The sequence below is a fragment of the Erithacus rubecula genome, assembly GCF_903797595.1.
Source record: "Erithacus rubecula genome assembly, chromosome: 2".
NCBI classification, from domain to species: Eukaryota; Metazoa; Chordata; class Aves; order Passeriformes; family Muscicapidae; genus Erithacus; species Erithacus rubecula.
The window spans coordinates 13,945,383-13,963,565 of record NC_136685.1 but is presented as its reverse complement, the minus strand read 5'-3'; the positions used below and the strand labels follow the sequence as shown (position 1 = coordinate 13,963,565).

General features: G+C 42.4%; 2 protein-coding genes across 4 annotated transcripts in view; one reads left to right on the top strand and one right to left on the bottom strand.

Annotated features, from left to right (window-relative positions):
• The window catches only part of ATP6V1C2 (ATPase H+ transporting V1 subunit C2), a 19,144-nt gene extending 16,197 nt beyond the window's left edge, over positions 1 to 2,947 (top strand). For all 3 annotated transcript variants that reach the window (XM_079298080.1, XM_079298081.1, XM_079298079.1), the window contains 5 exons: positions 153 to 245; positions 660 to 753; positions 1,063 to 1,160; positions 1,555 to 1,684; positions 2,455 to 2,947. In XM_079298080.1, coding sequence (XP_079154206.1) covers positions 153 to 245; positions 660 to 753; positions 1,063 to 1,160; positions 1,555 to 1,684; positions 2,455 to 2,550 — 511 coding nt within the window. In that variant the 3' untranslated portion in view covers positions 2,551 to 2,947. The remainder of the gene's footprint in view (positions 1 to 152; positions 246 to 659; positions 754 to 1,062; positions 1,161 to 1,554; positions 1,685 to 2,454) is intronic.
• Positions 2,753 to 18,183, bottom strand: PDIA6 (protein disulfide isomerase family A member 6). Its single transcript, XM_079298078.1, has 13 exons — positions 18,047 to 18,183; positions 15,059 to 15,200; positions 14,155 to 14,212; positions 13,407 to 13,533; positions 12,806 to 12,912; positions 11,317 to 11,444; positions 10,797 to 10,911; positions 9,760 to 9,900; positions 8,484 to 8,568; positions 8,321 to 8,393; positions 7,115 to 7,273; positions 5,073 to 5,169; positions 2,753 to 4,359 (listed from the first exon to the last, which is right to left on the bottom strand). The coding sequence occupies exons 1-13, from the start codon at positions 18,177 to 18,179 to the stop codon at positions 4,291 to 4,293; spliced, it is 1,434 nt and encodes a 477-aa protein (XP_079154204.1). The 5' UTR covers positions 18,180 to 18,183; the 3' UTR covers positions 2,753 to 4,290.

Genomic DNA, 18,183 nt, shown 5'->3' with positions numbered 1-18,183 from the left:
CTGTTTCTGTCACAGCACTTTTCAAAAACTAGGGCATTATTCAGTATCATAAATGAAAATAAAAAGAATTGTAAAAGGGGAAGGTGTGGTAGGTAAAAAAGGCATGAGAGATTTGCCATGTCAAATCACACCAGTGGATTTCCCTCCCACAGAATGATTGCTGAGGATGCAGAGGGAGGACTCTTCACTGTGACCCTGTTTAGAAAAGTGATGGATGACTTTAAGGCTAAAGCCAGGGAGAACAGGTAAGAAGCCCTGACTGCTGGGCAGGGCAGGCCAACAAGAGATGAGGATCAGGGGAGGCTTGCTGTATGTGCAGCATACTGAATCCATCACTGGTTTTAGGACTTCTTGACTGCTTGAGTTGTTGTTGGTCCTAAAGCCACTGAAAAGGCAGAGTGGGAAGGAGCTGTGATAGCAGAATCAGTAATCCTGTTCTTTAAGCTCCAAGTTACAGACTCTGGAATTCCCTTTCTGCTTTCATTCTGCTGAGAGCAGGAAGCTGGCTTTTTGGGGGTGATTTTAACTCCCACCCTCCACATGCTTTAACTTGTGTAATAGCTCGCAACTTCCCATACCTGCTTCTCCCAGGGAAAAAGAAATGAGTGTGCATATTGCCTGGACTAAGGCTTGTGAGAGCAAATGTCATTCAATTGTAGGTTCATGGTTCGAGAATTTTATTATGATGAGAAGGAACTGAAATGTGAAAAGGAAGAGCTGATGAAATTAGCTTCTGACAAGAAACAACAATATGTGAGTAGCACCCTGTGAGCTGGTGGCCCACACAGAGGAGGCAGCCTTTGCTACCAGCATGGCTAAGCACCTCTCTCAGAAATGGCTTTATGCTTCCAACAGTCTCTGGTGAGCTCCACTTAGCCCAAAAAACTGAGGCATGGGAAAAATAACATTATTTGCTCAAGGTCACTTGGGTTTCTGATAGACTGGGATCCACTCTCAGGGTGCCTGGGAACTGTCCCAGCAGCCCATGATGGCCACAGTGGCAGTGTTGGCTGTGGAGCTGCTTCACTCAGCAAGGGCATCAGCACTGCTCTGTTCTCACAGGGCCCCTTACTGCGCTGGCTGAAGGTGAACTTCAGTGAAGCATTTGTGGCTTGGATTCATGTGAAAGCCTTGAGAGTTTTTGTTGAATCTGTCCTGAGGTGAGTAACCACAGAGTGCAGGCAGAGACTCCTGGGGAATTCAAAATGTACAGCTCTCTTCCTGGTGCAGTTCCTTTGTGGAAGGAACCCTTATACACCTTGTTTTGTCTTGCTCAAGGTGCCTTACACACTTCACTCCAGGAGCTCACAGGAGACAATACAGATACAAATCTGATGAAAAAACTATTCTTTGGGGGCACTTACAGTGAAGAGGAAAACAGACACTGTTTAGTTAACTTTTGGCTTAAAAAATACAATGTTTTCCAGTAAGAAAGCAGCATTGTTTCTGCAATGTTCACACCAGTGGGCATGCCTGGAGGCTGAGGAGGGAGAAGGGCACGAGCAGACAGCTGTGCCCCTTCCCAGCAGATGATCATGTGTGTTGTGCTCCAAGGTATGGCCTCCCTGTGAATTTCCAAGCAATGCTGCTGCAGCCAAATAGGAAGTCTGTGAAGCGCCTGAGAGATGTCCTGAACGTGGTCTTCAAACACCTGGATGAAGTTGCAGCAGCAAGCATAATGGATGTATGTATTTGGACTGCAAGTTCATATGCTGTAGCAGCTTCTCTCAGCTTAGCCAAATGAACACTTGCACTGTCCTGGGGTTAGAGCATGCATCTCCTCACATCTTGCAATGACAGGAACCCTTTATGCAGCTCTAGTCCCAGCTGGTTACAGACTGGATTGGGGCAGTTTAGATTATAATGCAGATGCAGAGATTGCTTACATTTCCTGTTGAAGCATCTGATATTTACAGCTACCAGAACAAACAGGTCTACTTAATTATGGCTGTTCCTCTATGTAAAAAGCTTAAAATCTACGATAACATTCAGATCAACACAAGAAAAATTAATTTGGAATGAAATCCTAGGGCTGTGACACCTCTGTCCCCTGTAAAAGGCTGTCATTCATAAATAACCTAGGCTTTCAACTAGCAGCAGTAGTTGCTTGTTCCTTCCCCCTATCTTGAATTACAATTCATAACAATTTAGGCTAAAGCAATAAATGAGCTAGCAGGCCTTCAAAACAGCCTAAAACCAGCAAGCACAGTCCCACTGCATGAAGGGAGGACAGAGATGAGTTGCTGTAGAGCTGAAGCAACAAAAATGCTGCAAGTTCATAACAGCACAGGCATGAACTCTCAATGCTAATTACATTAGGAAGCCTGAAACAAGAAACAGAGCAGATTCTCAGTGGTGAATTCCCCACCTTAAGCATAGCACATAGAAAGCAATCCCCTGGAGCTTGGAACTGCACAGGTTTACTGGTACTAAAGCCATTACTTCCTTTTGCAGCCTGGCATGGACATCCCTGGGTTACAACTGAGTAATCAAGAATACTATCCTTATGTCTATTTCAAGATTGACCTCAGTCTTCTTGACTGCAGTTAAGGAAGAATTGCTCAAGCTTCATCTATGAATTTTCAAGACTCTCATGTTACCATAAACCAAACTTTAGCTGCTGAAAGTCGAATTAAAATACAGATGCTGTAGCAGGATGATCTTCCTACCACTTCTAGTAATTTTTACAGTGACTACAATTTACATTATCTCTTATTCATAGTTTTACAAAAACGTATTTCAGAGGCAGAGGTACTATGGTAGTATTTATTTTTTTGGTAAATTACAAAGATGGAATATCTACTGGACTTGAAATAAAACAATTTAAGAAGTGTGGTGGCTAATGGATCTACTAGGTGTATACAGTCCTCTTTTTCTAACAAAGCAAACTTAAAAAAATGCAAACAGAAAAAAGTAGAAAGCATCAGAGCAAAGCCCAAAGTTCCTTTAACTTAACAAAAAAAACCCAAAAAGCTTAAGAGGAAAGATCCTCAAAAGTGCTGTGGAACTTATCATATGATTTACAGTCCCAAGTACTTATGAGTTTAGTTTTTGCTAAGGTATTTCAGTTAGAACAGTTCCATTACAGCTCATCTGCTGGGATGATTTAAGAATTGGGGCACACCTCCTGCATGGAATCAGCAGTTACTGCTGGCTGCCTGTGGTTCTGACACTGCCTTTCATGGGGATGAGCTATGGGCAATCTCTTAGGACACCAGATGACAAATAGCCAGATTATGTTATTTCCTTGAAAGAAGGGGAATCTTTCAACTCTTCCATTCCTTATTTATAAACAAGCTGATCACATCAGGGTCACTGTCACTTCAATTGACACCAATATACAAGACATGAAAAGCAATATAATAATAGTATTTTTATTTAAAAAACAGCAGCAAACATCCCTATTCACAGTCTTGATTCCCCTTCCAAAGGAAATAACAATTTCAGATCAAAACAATGACAGATGGGAAGTAAAGAATTACCCAATTTGCTGGAGACAGCACCAGGGTGGTTTTCTGTTAGCACCTGAAAATCCTTACACCCTCAAACACAGATTAGCTTCATCACTAATCCAGGGGAAAGACCAACAGCTCCCAGCACCTCTCATTGCAGCAGCAACCCCACTTCCCTTGTATTCATGATCTTATGAAGTCTGGCACAAAGAAAGAGAAAGCCCCTGAGAAGGAATAGGAAAAGGAAGACTGAAGAGCATTTAAACTAAGATTGTCCATCTTATCAGGCTTTAGGCCAAACTGTCAAGATCTCACAGCAAGGAGGTGGTTTAAGACTCCCCTCTGCACAAGCCTCTCTATTCTACAGTTCACTTTCAAGAGTCATCCAAAATGGGACTGCTTGTACTATGTGCACCTTTCTTACTCTATGCAAGACTAACGCTGTGTGTCAAAAATATTTTATTCTTTAATTGAAACAGAAGCTGAGCAGGTTCCAACCTCCATGAAAAAAATTACAGTTAAAATTGGTTACACTAATAGCCTCCAGTAACACTCAAACAGCACATTATCAACAAAAGATGTTCCAAAGAAATATTCCACATTGTCCTCAAAATATTTGTTACACAGAATACAATCAAGTTTACTGGTTATGACAATTCATAGAATTTCTGCAATGTTTTCTTGAGATGCGTACAGCCCACTGCTGCAGTGCATCCAATAGCACAGTGTGGCATGTGCTACTTCTCCATGAAAAGGCCACTGAAATATCTGTCTGATTGTGATCCAGGCTGCAAACTGCTGCACAGGCTCTCCCAAGAACAGAAGTTTCTTGAAGATCTCACAGCTCATCTTTACCAAAGTCATCCAGATCCACATCACTGAGATCAATGTCATCTTCAACTGGAAGCTGTTAAAAAGGGAAGGTTTTGAGTACATGTTTAGAAGTGCTTAATGTCAGGAGATCCCTAAGTTGGAAAGATTCTTACTTCATCCTGAGAATAAAGCTCTGTCCTGTCATCTCTTTTGTTCAGAAAACTCCAAGTGCACCAAGCCAGGACAAGTGATCAGAGGAGGTTGTTTTTAATTGACCAAAATACTCCAGATGAAGGCTATACAAATGAATTCTTTAACAAAACTGCTACTATATTCTGTGTTTATATCTATCTGAAGTGTACTAAAGGACTGCAGTAACTTTGGTTTTTACATCAATGGTGAACCTTAAGATGGCAGACTTGGGTGACCATGTTGTTTATTCACAGGCTTTACCTGACAAGCTTTCTGGCATTAAGACCTTGATGACAAGGTAAGCATATTGCAGAACCCAAGTCCCCACAACACAGGGGTCATGAATGCATGCACTACCATCTCTTAGTCAGCACTGGAAATACATTTCTGCCTCAAGGGATTCAGCCTACAGATCACATAACAACAGGCACAAACATTTGGTCCCACAATGTCAGATGATCAATGTACCATTTGGTCTGGATTAAGATAATGGGAAACCATCAACACAATCTTGTAGAAACAAGAACTTTCACACTGACAGGTGTTAGTTACTCTATCCTGTCACTTCTGAATGCAGCAATTCCTCAGCACTTTCAGAAATGGAGCACCTCTTACCTCACCATCTTTGCCATCCCAAGGTTCAACTGAATGAATTTTGGGGAAAGCTCCACCACCCACTGGTGCTGTAGAACCACGACCAACGGAGAGTTCCCTAAGAAAAAGCACATAAAAGGTAAATTTAAGTAATTCCTCCAACCTCTACTCACCTGGAACAGAACCTGCTTCAGATAAGAGGAATACAAGTTCAAGATTTCATCTCTTTAAGTAGATCTAAACTGTCTGAATGCAAAAACTTCAAGAAGCAGAAAATTACAGAGCCCTTAAAGTTGCACTGAAAATTTACAACTGGATTCAAAGACATCTCTGTGAGATACACTATTTCATATTTCAGCAGTGTAAAAATCACAGGTAAGTGCAGCCTCTTTAACAGTTTATCATTTAAGGCAACTCTAAGGGGAGCCTATAATTCTAGTTCTAGAAGTCACTTGCAAGTGTTAGTTGAAATCACCAGTGATCTTCTTTAGTGGAGACAACTTCCATGGTTCCAAAGGGTATGAGGTAACCAACTTCATTTGAGACACTCCATCCTGAACTTGCTAGTTAGGCTTGCTCAAAAAGCCCAGCATTAAAATCCTGAGGAGCTAATCCCTCTGCATCTTTCAGAGGAAAATAAGACTGAATTAGCATTCTTCTCCAAGTTCACAATTTTTATGCTCTTCACAGTGCCAATTTCCTTATTTGTAGTCAACACTACTGAGACTGCCTATTAGGTTGCAGGAGCTGCCTACAGCAGCTGAGTGAATGGCTAGCCACACCAGATGTGATTATACTACTTTCTCTAAGCAGCACAGCTGACCTGAAGTGTCAGGAAGAGATTATTCCAGCAAGCAGTACTGCATGATAAGACAATACCAAACCAATTACCTAATGCAATAGAAGCTGTTAAATTGGCTGCTGTGTCCTGGAAGCACCCTCAAGCCTCACCCAGGATTCACTAAGATGGACTTTACAGACTAAAAAAATTTGCCATGTCTGATAAAGGTAGACACTTTCACATGCATTAGTACAAACTGTCTAGCATTTCTCTTCTTGCATCTGTATCCTGCATATAACTTGATGCCCTAAGAATGTTCCTTTTTTTTGGCATTAAGATGAAACTCTGATCACTTTCACAGGTAAGAAAACTGATTCCACTAATCCAGCAGGAGCTGCATTCAATTAATCTGTTTCTTATGGCAAGGTGGAGAGAGGCTGTTGCATTTGCTTTTGCAATTCCTGTGGCTGTTCTCTGCCATTCTCAAAGGACAGACATAGAAATAACACTTCTAATGTTAGGTCTCAAGGGCTCTAGCATAACTTATGGCAGCTGGTACTTTATGTGGAAGCAGAGTTCCTACTTCACTTTGACCACACTAAATAACAGTTTAAGTTTAGCTGCTGTGTTTCAGTGCTGATGCCACCATCATCCTCTCCATTTCCTTTCCCTAATCCATTCTTCCCAGCACTGGCTCTTGCTCAGCTATACAACAGGTAGTTTCATGGGACTTGTGCTGAGCAGTGAGCTATTGACTTTTTGGATGGATTGTTTCAACTCTCCTAATCAATTTATCAAATGCTAAGGAAAATGGAAAGGTGGGAAGGGGAAGACAGGACCAAACTGAATCAGAAAGATGAACAGCAACATATACAACCTCAAAAACTCAACAGCACCCATTGCAATTCCCAACCAGGGGACTATCCAATTACTAATGACTAGTCAGAATGCACCATTTGTAACAAATGGAATTCATCAATAAGTTATTTCTTAAGTTACCAGAGAAACAGAATTTTTCAACATCAAAGTCCACTTCTGTTTTCAAATATTGTATTAAAACTACCTATCTTAGTCTAAATGGCCAACTTAATTCTGCAAACCACAAAAAGGTAATGACTGTTTTATTGCAATCCCCACTGAAACCACTCCCTTACTCTGCTGAATTCTCATCTTAATTCTCTTAACCATGCAAGTCTTGTCTGATGCAAGAGAGTATGCTTTTGATCTAAAGGGTCATAGCCCCAGATACAGAAATATTTAAGTCACTTAAAAGATTTCATACCTGAGAAACTCATTAATTCCTTGCTCACTGAATGATCCTTTCAGAAGAGCAAATTTCATCTTCCGAGCATTAACAGCTGCCATTGCTGGATACCCAAAGCCTCCAATCCCCAGAGAGCTCTCAAGATCTGGCTGAGCACCTGCTTCTGTCCACAGCCACCTTAAGGAAAAGATGAAATAGAAAGTTAATAATGAGGATAGGCACTACAGTAATTTTCAAATCACACATCCTGCAACCCTACAGAGTTCAAGCAGGGCTCTGCATTGCCCTTGACACTTTCAAAGTCAGCATGGAAAAGGAGAGTCCTGATCTTGAACCTTGCAACAGAAGAAAGCCCCTTTCAGCAGCACCTCTAGGCCAGTCCCACCCACAGAGCCACCAAAAGCTGGATAACAACAGCCACTAAACACAGTGCAGGGGAAGAACTATTGTAGCAACCTGAACACACTGCTACACTTTAGCCAGTATTAAGGGGAAGGTTTAAAACTAAGACACAGACCTGAAGATTACAAAGTCCTGCCCAAATATCACTATGGAGAATTTCTAGCTAAGGACACTCAATCTCAGTTCCTCTCATCTTAGCAAGTCCCCTGAGGAACCTCTGGAATAAGCCAATTTCAGCATTTTCCCCCAGGCTTTCATGCCACTTTGTTCTTCTTCACAGCAGTCAGTGTGAGAGAACGGCTCTCACTTTCCTGAGAAGTCCCAGAGATCCTAACCTGCACCTGAGAAAAGGAGCAGTAAAGGCATAGCCTGCTGGCCTGTTTCTTTGAGAGCATGAAACATGTTAATAAACTGCAATTTACTTGCTTTTTTGAGAATTCAACAGTTACACTGGCAGACTCACCAGACCAGCAAAAGTCAGTAAAAGAAACCTCCCTAAAAGACTTGAGTATTCAGGACAAGAGTAAAAGATGCTTAATCTTATTAAAGCTTAGATCTCACTTGTAAATGCAGAATTTGAGAGGTAGATTTAAAAAGAAAAGAAAGGAAAAAAAACCAAAAAACCAAAAACAAAAAAAAAAAAGGTTTTTTTTGAAGTCACAGCATTCCTTTCTCCAGTAATTAGTGAAATACCAAGATATGCTGCCCTGAACAAGGAACAACTCTTTCTTGTAGCTGAACAGGTATCATACACATTTTATTCCATTACCCCCAGAAATGCTCACATTTTTTCCAAGATGACCAATGGACAATAACACTTACCCCCACAATTTCTTTTTGTATTTTTCAGCCATTTTTAACATGACATCCAGGTAAGAATTTCTTCCTGAAGCTCCTGTTTGTTAAACAGAATTGGACAAATTAAAAAACACAGCTACATACTTTAAAGCTACATGCTTCTTTTTCTGCTTGCTTGTACGTGTACCTGTGTCAAGAATATGAGGCAGGACAGAAATGATGCAGAGCTGATGAGCATCACAAGTACTCTTCAGAACATCCTCACTAATTATCTAGAAGAAAGCAACAGAAACTCAATGACAGTAAGACCTGGTTCTTCAGTTGTGACTGTATTCTCTCCAACAGCCTAATAACTCCATCCTGCAAGGTAGTAAGCATTGAAACAACTTGACACAAAAGCTTACAAGTCTTTTTTTTCTACTTCACTGGTCCCTCAGTACAAGAGTAATTCACAAAGTCTTCTGTTGAGACTTGCAGCAACAGGAATCTACACAGTACCAAATAAAGCTTACAGAAAGCACAGTCAATGTCACTTCTTGCTCAAAACCACTGTTTTTGCCCAAGGTTGGAAAGAGCAGCCTCAGGCCCATGTGAATGCCTGTGGGCACATGGAGAGCCAGTACATGCAGCCTTTGCTGGGCATGAGGATGTTCAAGCAACAGTAACACAAACACTGGTTTTGTGGGATCTGTCTCAAAAAGGAATTGACCCAGTGACCTACACCAGTGGTCTCCAACCTTTGATTGTGCATTCCACCAGTAAATAAGTTTCTAAATATACAGCCTCTGATATAAAGAAATCAATTACAAGCATATACACATACATCAACATGTACTGCTATATTAATATTATAAAGCATACAAAATAAGAAAAATAGGATGAGAAAGATGAAATAAGAACCATATAAAAATAGTATCCTAATGTTTATTAACAGTACAGATATTTTTTGGTTTGTTTTCTTCCTGTATCCAAATGGACTGTCTTGCCTGTACCTCGCTTTGGAGACAAGTGACCACCATATGAAATCTACCAACAGCAAGCTGGTGGTGAAAAAAGAAGTTGCCTGACAGAGGGTGGAGTTTTTTGGATAATAAGCAAAATTATTCATCATGCATCTCCTAACAGCTTGCAAATGGCAAGGCTCTGTCCTCTTATTGTAAGAAAAGAGATGGAGCACAGTACTTTACTTTTTCACTCATTCCTTAAGAGCACATTCAACACCCTGGCATTAAGACATCTTGTCAATGTCTTCACTGTATCAATTCTGATAATTTTCCAGGCAACAACAAATTCATAGTAGTAATGAACATTCAGCTTTTTGTTATTCAAAACTTGTCATCCTTCACCATTTGGGGCAAAACAATGCAGAAGCACCACACTTAGGCAGTTTTATTTAGATTTCATATAGATCTGTAGCCAAGAGTAGGATGGAAAAGCAATCTGAGAAAATGATGTACAGGTACCTCCAGGAGCTCAGGTGGTGGTGCATTATCAGAAAATAGATCCAGAGCACGAGAAACGATATCAGATCTAGTTCTCCCACCATCATAATCAACAGGGTCTTCTCCTTTCTGGAAGATTTTAATGGTGGGAAATCCACGAATCTGCAAGACAAGTTTAAACCATCAAATAACCTGAATATTTATGGTGGAAATTATCTGCTTGTCTCATGTCCTCTAGGCTAAGAGCAGGGAAGAGATTCAACATCTTCGTGTATTGAGTCTCACATGTTCTAGCTTAATTTTAATTTTGTAGCTTCCTACCTTTTCAACAATTTCAAACAAGGTGAATGTACACTAAAATGCTGCTTTGGGGTTTAGGCCTGATAAAACAGCAATGGTTTCATCTCAATTTAGATGGACCAAGCACTGCAGGTTTAAGCACCATAAGAATTATCTTTAACCTTATTAAACTTCAATTTCCTTATTTGTCTAGTGATAGACAACATTGGGCCTACATGGCCTACAAGTGGACCTTAAGGTCCTTCTGCTGCACTTGCAGTAAATCTTGCTAGTTCCCTCTACATTGTCAACCATGTGCACTTAGAGGGAAACTGCAGCACACTGTAAGCTCCGTGGACTGTAGTAAAAATTCAAGAGTATCCATTCTCTTTTGGAGTGCAACACACTTGATCTGGGCAGCTGATATTGTAGGAGTGATCCCTGATAACTGGCTCCAAGGATTCCAGATGTCCAACCAGCCTACAGTCTCAAGAAAGAGACCTCTCACTCTAGATGATAAAGGTATACAAGATGTTTTGCCAATGAACAGCTTCCCTCCTCAGCAACATCCACAATAATAATTTTTCTCTTTCTCCATTTATTTATGCTGTTACTGACATTCATTAATTATTTGTGGGAAACAAACTGAATGTGTCACCTACTTTTGGCTCAAAACATTTAAGCAGTACCAGATTAAGGAACAGTTCAGTAAGGATTGAATAGAAATCTGACTTGGTAGAAATGGAAAGAAAATTGTAACCACTGCAGAGCACACTCACCCCGTATCGGCTTGCCAGCACCTGATTGACTGTTGCATCTACTGCAGCCAGCTTTACTTTTCCTTTTGTTTGTTCCTTCACCTCAGTGGCAGCAGCTGCCCATTCTGGCTCCAGGCTGAAAAACAGAGAGTACAAGTGCCATAAGCTCTCTCAGACCTAGCAAAAGTACACCACACTTCAACATTATGTAGCATGCTTTGCTCAAGAAAAAAAAAGTCTCTTGCTGAGAATGACAGCTAAGAGGGTTATCTAAACAAGGCTGATGTCCTTCATCTGAAGGACCTGAAAGTTTAATATAATTTCCAGACATTATTTCTACTGATAACTGGGAATTTTACTGCTAAGGAGGAGTGCAACCAGAGCAGTACCAAGGGGCTCTGAGCAGAAGCCCAAAGATAATTTTTTGAGATCACCTTACTTCTACTATACCAGAGATTCAAGGTCTCTTTTAGGAGATTAAGGGTATTACACAAAACAGGCACTAACAGGAACAGAATTGTTAAAGTAAAACCTCATTTACTTTTTGCAGTGCCCACACCATGGGGCATAAAACTCCACCATCCACACATCGTCGCTGTTTATGACATTCTTATCAAAGCTGTCATCAGTCAGCTCAATCACATCCTTCTTATCTCCGCTCCCCCGGCTCTGTAAGAAACAAACAGACCCTCACGTAAGAAGTAACCAAAATTGGCCTCCCACACAACTCCTGTGTGTGTTACATTGAACCAAACGATCTTTATTTGAGATACAAAACAGGCAGTGTTAGGTCATACAACTTTCCCTTTTTGAAACTGACAGTACACACAGCCTAATCACCACAGCATTTTCAAGACACGGCAAATGAACCTTCTCTTGAAAAAAGAGAAATTGAGTCAAAGTGACTACCAAGATGATGTGGAAACACTTTTTCAGTTCTTCATGCACTGATCTGTCCATGAACAAAATGCTCCCCATCCCCCACCTCCATCTGGAACCAAGTCCTAGTTTCCAGGCAAAACAAACATGTGGGAGTATGATACACACTACAGGGTACAGTCCACCCAGGTCTTCTATGTGCCACCCTAAGAACATCAGAATGTACTTGCACCACAACTCAGAAATAGTAGTAGGAGCCAGAAGCTTTCCAATTTACCTTCAGGGAGAAAACCAGCAAGCCAACTTCAGAAAAACACCACCAAGTTAAAAAACCTTAATCTGTCTAATTTAGATTAGGATTAGCCAAATGGTACCTGAACCACCTGGAGAATGGGGCAAAGAGAAACCCCAAAGTTCAAGGGCAGATGAACCTGGAGAGTAACAGCCCCATACACCAGTACACACTCAGACCTGACTAGCTGGAAAGCAATTTTTCAAAGAGGAACATGAGTGTCCTGGTGGACAAGCTGAACATGAGCCAGCACTGCAATCCTGTAGCAAAAGTCTCCCTGTGGCAACAGCCTCCCGAGCTGCACTAGGCAGAGACTTGCCAGAAGTCCAAGGAGGCAATCTTCTGCTCAGCACAATGTGAAACACCTAGAGTGCTGAGTCTAGGTCTAGGCTCCTCCACAGGACAGGTATGCACACACTGGAGCAAGTCCAGCCAATGGTCAGAGCTGATTAAGGGCTTTGAGCATCTGATATGTGATGAGAGGGTGCAGGAGATAAAGAAAACAAAGGCAGACTCTTTGCTGCAACAAGAGACAATAGGGATGAAGCAGAAACACAAGAAGTACCATTCTATGATTCTATAACCTAAAACATAAGAGGAAATATTTCTACTGTGAACAAAGTCAAACATGGAACAGGTTGCCTGGAGAACACAGCCCATTTGGAGTCTCAGTTCTTGCAGACACAACTTTAAGGGACACAGCCCTGAGCAATCTGCTCCAGCTGGCCCTGCACTGGGCAGGGCACCTGGACTAGATAAAACTCCAGACATCCCTTCCAATTCTGACTGAGTTCAGAGCTTTGATCTCCTGTACAAGACAGTCCCCAGCTGAAAAATGAACACCCATTCCCTCCAATACCTGTTTGCCAGAGCTGTATCCTCCACTTCTGCCACTAAGACGTTCTTTCACCAGGGACCGAAGAGCACTCAGGGCAGCATCGACAATGGCATCACTCGTCCTGCCACCTGCAGTGCAGCAAAACAAGTGATCAAACCATCAAACAGCCAGTTTAAGGTATGCTCCTAACTTAATTACAAACTTAATCCTCCCTCACCCTAATGATCTTACAGGAAAAGCAGGACTGGGCTATGAGTGATACAGTACTAGTGGTGGGACATCTGACTTAAACACAAGCAGCAAGACTGACTTCTCTACATCTTTTTATTACCTGGCTTTTCTGATGAGAAGTGACTATGGCAAGTTCCAAATAAACAGGAAGAAAAGACTGATTCCTTGAAACTCCCTATCAAGCTCCAATAACTATGAACTGCAGGTGGGACTGTTAGACAGTGCTAAGACATACACAATTTGGTCAAACCCTTCCCACCCATCTATCTCTCCATTACTGCAAGCACTAGAGAGGAAGAAAAAACCACACAACACAGCATTAATAGCACCATGAATACTGCATTCAGGGAAGTTTTTAGGCATGCAAGATCTAAAAATTCATCATATTTACCCTGATAATCCTCTGCTTTGTTTTTGTTGGCTCCAAATATCTTGATGGTTGGAAACCCTCTGACTCCATACTGTCCACCCAAGGACTGATGTTTATCTGCATCTACTGCACCCACTTTCACTACACCCTGCAGAAACAAAATAAAAAATTACACACTAAGAAAAAAGACTTATATTCTCTGCTGAGGGCACAAGGGAAGGGGGAAGAGAGAAAGGCAGTTATTAGGACTGCAACAGAACAGATGTATGTTACCCCACAAGCATTAAACTACAGAACACTATAAATGTCCACTTTGTTCTTCAGCATGAAAAAATAAACTTTAAATTGTTTGGGCTATTATTTAATTGGATTTTTTGTTTGGTTTTCCAAGGAGAATATATATATTTCACATAGGTAAGACTTCAGCTAATCACAACATGTCTAATTCTTCTGTAATTAAAAAAATGTCAACACCAATGGCTTACAAAGTTGTTTTCAGTCCTAGAGAACAGTAATAGGAATTCACAGGGACAGAACTGACTTTATTCCTCTACAATTCAATGGCTTCCTTTAAAAAGGATACAACAAACCAAACAAAACAAAAGTCCTGAGTTTTCAAGTGCCTGAATAACAGTTTTCTGTCTAGACAAGCATGATTAAAGTGATAATGGTTGTAAGGACCAAACCCCTCCAGGTTCCCAATCCAGATGCCAAAACAGCCAAACTCTTCAATCCACTTCTACAAACACATTTGAAAGGCTTAACTTACTTTTAAAGCTGTTGCTGCTTTCTTCCATTCAGGGGTTAGCCTTTGACAATGCCCACACCTTTTTAGAAAACAAACAAACAAAAACATCAAAAAATTGTAAATGTCATTCAGATCTGACACCTATTTCAGTCACAGCCAACTGTAGGAGACTGAGGATTTACTAATGAAAACAGCCTGTGGCACAAGATCATACCATCACTCAGGAATCTAAAGAAAAACCTCCACATTGTATAGACTAGAGCAACACTAGAAGAGGCACAGCAGGACTTCCCCTAAAACTCTCAGTCCAGACAGAGTCAAGCTGTTGAAATAAAAGGCCATTTTCTCCAGAATGTGGAGTTTCAGATGGCAGTATCATAGAGGATTTGTACAAAGATGGAACATATATATCACCAGAATTTAAACGGAATAGACTCCATACTCTGGACAGTTCTGTTCCTGAACAGAACAGGAGACAAAGAGGGACACTAAATTAAGATGCACAAAGCCAGTATTTTTAAATGGAAATTGGAAATTTAAAGTGTGAATCTATACCTGTGCTTTCACATCAGAATTAGACTCAGAAACACAGATGTGAGAGACTGTCACTTACCTACTGCACTTTAATCACTCATTTTTAATGCTAATTTAACCAGAAAAAAAATCAAGTAGAAAAATGGCATGGGTTTAATGCCATTTATGCCATACCAGACCCTATTTGTCAACTTGAAATGTCAATTGCTGCCTTTTTCCCTCATGAAAATATTTAAAGCAGGAATCCCAAGTACAGCTATTTTGCAACTCATGAGGCCATCAAAATGACAACTGTGCTGCCAACAACTGAATGAAACCTTGAGCTGATCAGCAGATTCCTGTGCTGCTCCTCTGTCATAAGAACAAGCAAGTACCCAGCTGCAGTCCTTACCATGGGGCATAGAACTCCACGAGCCACAGGCTCTCACTCTGAATGACCTCCTTGTTGAAGTTAGTTGGTGTGAGCTCTATCACATCATCACTGGCCGAATATAAACCGTTAACTGCCAGGAACAAAGTGCAGCTTACTGTGCCTACAACGAAAAACAGAGACATCAGCAGTCCTGTTGAACATTTATGACTCTCCTGTTGCCATGGCTAAATCATTTCCCCACTCTTTACAAATCAGCAGTGGTGGGAAAGGATTCCTGTTAGATCAGATCAAAAAGGAAGTTAAGGCAAGATACATGTTCTCCCTCCTTGCTTCAAACATGATTCCATAGGATCACATAAAAGAGGGTCTGTGCCTAAAGCTAGCTGGAGTTACACCACTCTGCTGTGGCTCTGCAGAGAGACTCGTGTCCAAGCTCCTACCCTAACTCCTGCTGGTACCAGACCACCTGGAATTCAGCTATATTTTCTTTCAGTTTTTATAGAAGCTCCTAAGCCAATTGTTCAAACCTCTTGCACAACAGGCACTCAAACACATCTTTCATGGTATCATATTATGCAGAACTGTCCCAACTAGGCTTGGCACAGTTATACTAACTTTAGGACCAGCACTTGATGCACTGGTAGTACATCATTTTCACTCATGAGGAACTTACTCTACCATTGATTCATGTCTTTAGGAACAGACTGGAGAACAACAGCTAAATCTCTCTGGTTAACAACTCAAACACCCTGAGAATGCTAAAAAAATAGCATGGAAACATAGAAGAAAATTGCTGTTTCTCATGGCTTTGTACTTCTGATAATTTCTGGAACTTATTATTGCTTGAGACTTTGCACATAAAATCTCTTAATTCATCCTTCTACCTAGTAAGAGATTGAAAGATGACTTGAGGAGATGATAAGCATCTCTGTAACAAAATCCACCCAGCAAAATACTTCTCTTAATCCACTAAAAACTGGAGGGAGGAAGAGTTCAGACGCCCAAGTTAGAAACAGACATAAAAAAGCTTTGCTGCAAGTGGTTAATAACTTGAATGGGAAGCTGCATATTCTCTCTCAAGACTCAACATGAGAGAAAAACAGGTCAATGATGCAGACCTCTACAGCACACTGTCTCTACAGACTGCACAGCATCACCTACACTTTATTAGTCCCATGCACTAAAAGCCAGTTTCATTACCCCTGTCCTGCAGGAGACTGAAGCTGACAGAAGTAACATCTTCCAGGATACTCAGGAATCAGTACTGAATTGCCATACTATAAACCAGTGCCCTCTCCACTGCACCACTACCCCACCCTAATGGTTTCTTCTCGCAGGAGGACCCAACTCTTTTCTTGTGGGGTGATCAAAACCGGTTTCCACCACCAGATGTAGGTGTCAGATTGGCTCTGTCTCTTCAGTACACCCATACACAAGCAGCACTTAGTCAGCATTTATCAACTGACTTCCAAGGCGATCCGTGGCTGTCACAGCATGTTACGGTGACCTACAGTAGCAGCTGCTGCTGGGGTAGAGTAAGAAAAAATGGATGGAAAAAGCTCCATAAATGTTACAGTCACTCTCAATAGAAAAAACTTCCTCTAGACAGAATGAGACCATTAAATTGAAACTGGCATATTCTTGCTTCAACTTTTAGGTGATCTCTGGCAGAATACACTCAGCCACTTCTGTCCCTTGGAAGAGAGAAGTTCTAGCTTATGAAAATACACCTGCTAAAGAGAACTCACAAAAGAAAGTACATGGTAAAATGCACTTAGTCTCCTATCACTGCATTTTTTTAAACTATGAATCATGAATCGGTGGCATAACTTTCCTTTCTACATTGAAACATTCAAGGTTTAATTGAACTTCAACAAAGATCATTTTCCTATAAGCACCAAGCCAGATAAATGCAAATCTGTCCTTGTTATTAAGGAAAAAAGAAATAGATAATCTGATTTCAAAAGCTGTTTTCTAATGTAAACAAATCACACAGACAAAAGCATCAATAAACCAGCTAAGGCAGCTCCATGCTGGTATTACTAGTCCTAATTGAAGTTGCAAGTCGGTAGACCTATCAAAAAGAAAGCTTTTGTCACAGGATGGTAACGATTTTGTGAACTTCCTCCTACAATTATCCCCTCCTGCAGCAGAGCTCGGGGTGCCGAGGCGCTCACATCCCCGCACACGTGCACTGGGATACACAGCGTGGGGCAGAGCCGCCGGCACCTCCGGCGTTTCCAGGGAATCGCTCACCGCCGGCTCCGGCACGGCGGGGCCGGGGTGGGAACGCCAGCCCCCCTCGGCTCCCCAAAGCACCAGCCAGGCACGCACTACACTGCCGCTTACTTAAATCACTCAAATCAAAGAAGGTCCTTGATTAGGATGAGAGATAACCACCATTTTCTTTTCTTGGGTTTTTTTTTTTTTTCTTTTTTCTGCTGGATCTTTAGGATCTCTCTGCCTGTGCTCCGCTAACCCACCGAGCACCCCCCGGCCCCGCGCAGAGCCCGACCGCGACTGCGAGCGCTGCCCCCAGACTCCGCGGGGTTGGGAGCCCCCTCCGAGACCAAATCCGGCCCATGACCCACCACCCCTCCGGCAAACACAGCAGGGCACTGAGTGCCGTGTCCAGTCTTTCCTTAAACACCTTCAGGGACGGTAACTCCACCACCACCCCGGGCAGCCCATTCTATATTAGCTACTCACCCTGTGTGTGAGGAAGTTCCTTCCAATGTCCAATCTAAACCTCCCCTGGAGCAGCTTAACTCTATATCCCCTAGTCCTACTGCAAGCTGCCTGGGAGAAGAGGCCGATCCCCACCTGACTACAACCTCCTTTCAGGAGGCTCTTCGCTCCGCCCGCCGCCCCGCAGACCCGCCGCACGGCCCCCGGCCCCGCTCCCTCGCGCCGCGACGGGGCCCGCAAAGCCGGGGAAAAGGAAGTCGCGTTCCGCCGCGTCCCGCTGCCCCCTCAGCCCTCCCCCCAGCCCCTCACGGCTCCTACCCCACCACAGCCGGCCCGCGCCGCGCACCCCCATGGCTGCCCCGCTGCCTCGGCCGCCGCCGCCGCCACGGCCTGCGCGCCCCGCTCCGCTCCGCCCCGCCCGCGCCACGCGCCCGCCGTGGCCGCCGCGCATTGGC

Coding starts and splice junctions, on each gene's coding strand:
- PDIA6 (XM_079298078.1), bottom strand. CDS start 18,179: ATGCGCGGCGGCCACGGCGGGCGCGTGGCGCGGGCGGGGCGGAGCGGA. Junction 8,569..9,759: donor CACCACCTGAGCTCCTGGAG/GTACCTGTACAT, acceptor GCTTTCTTCTAG/ATAATTAGTGAGGATGTTCT. Junction 5,170..7,114: donor GGAATTAATGAGTTTCTCAG/GTATGAAATCTT, acceptor GCTTTTTCTTAG/GGAACTCTCCGTTGGTCGTG.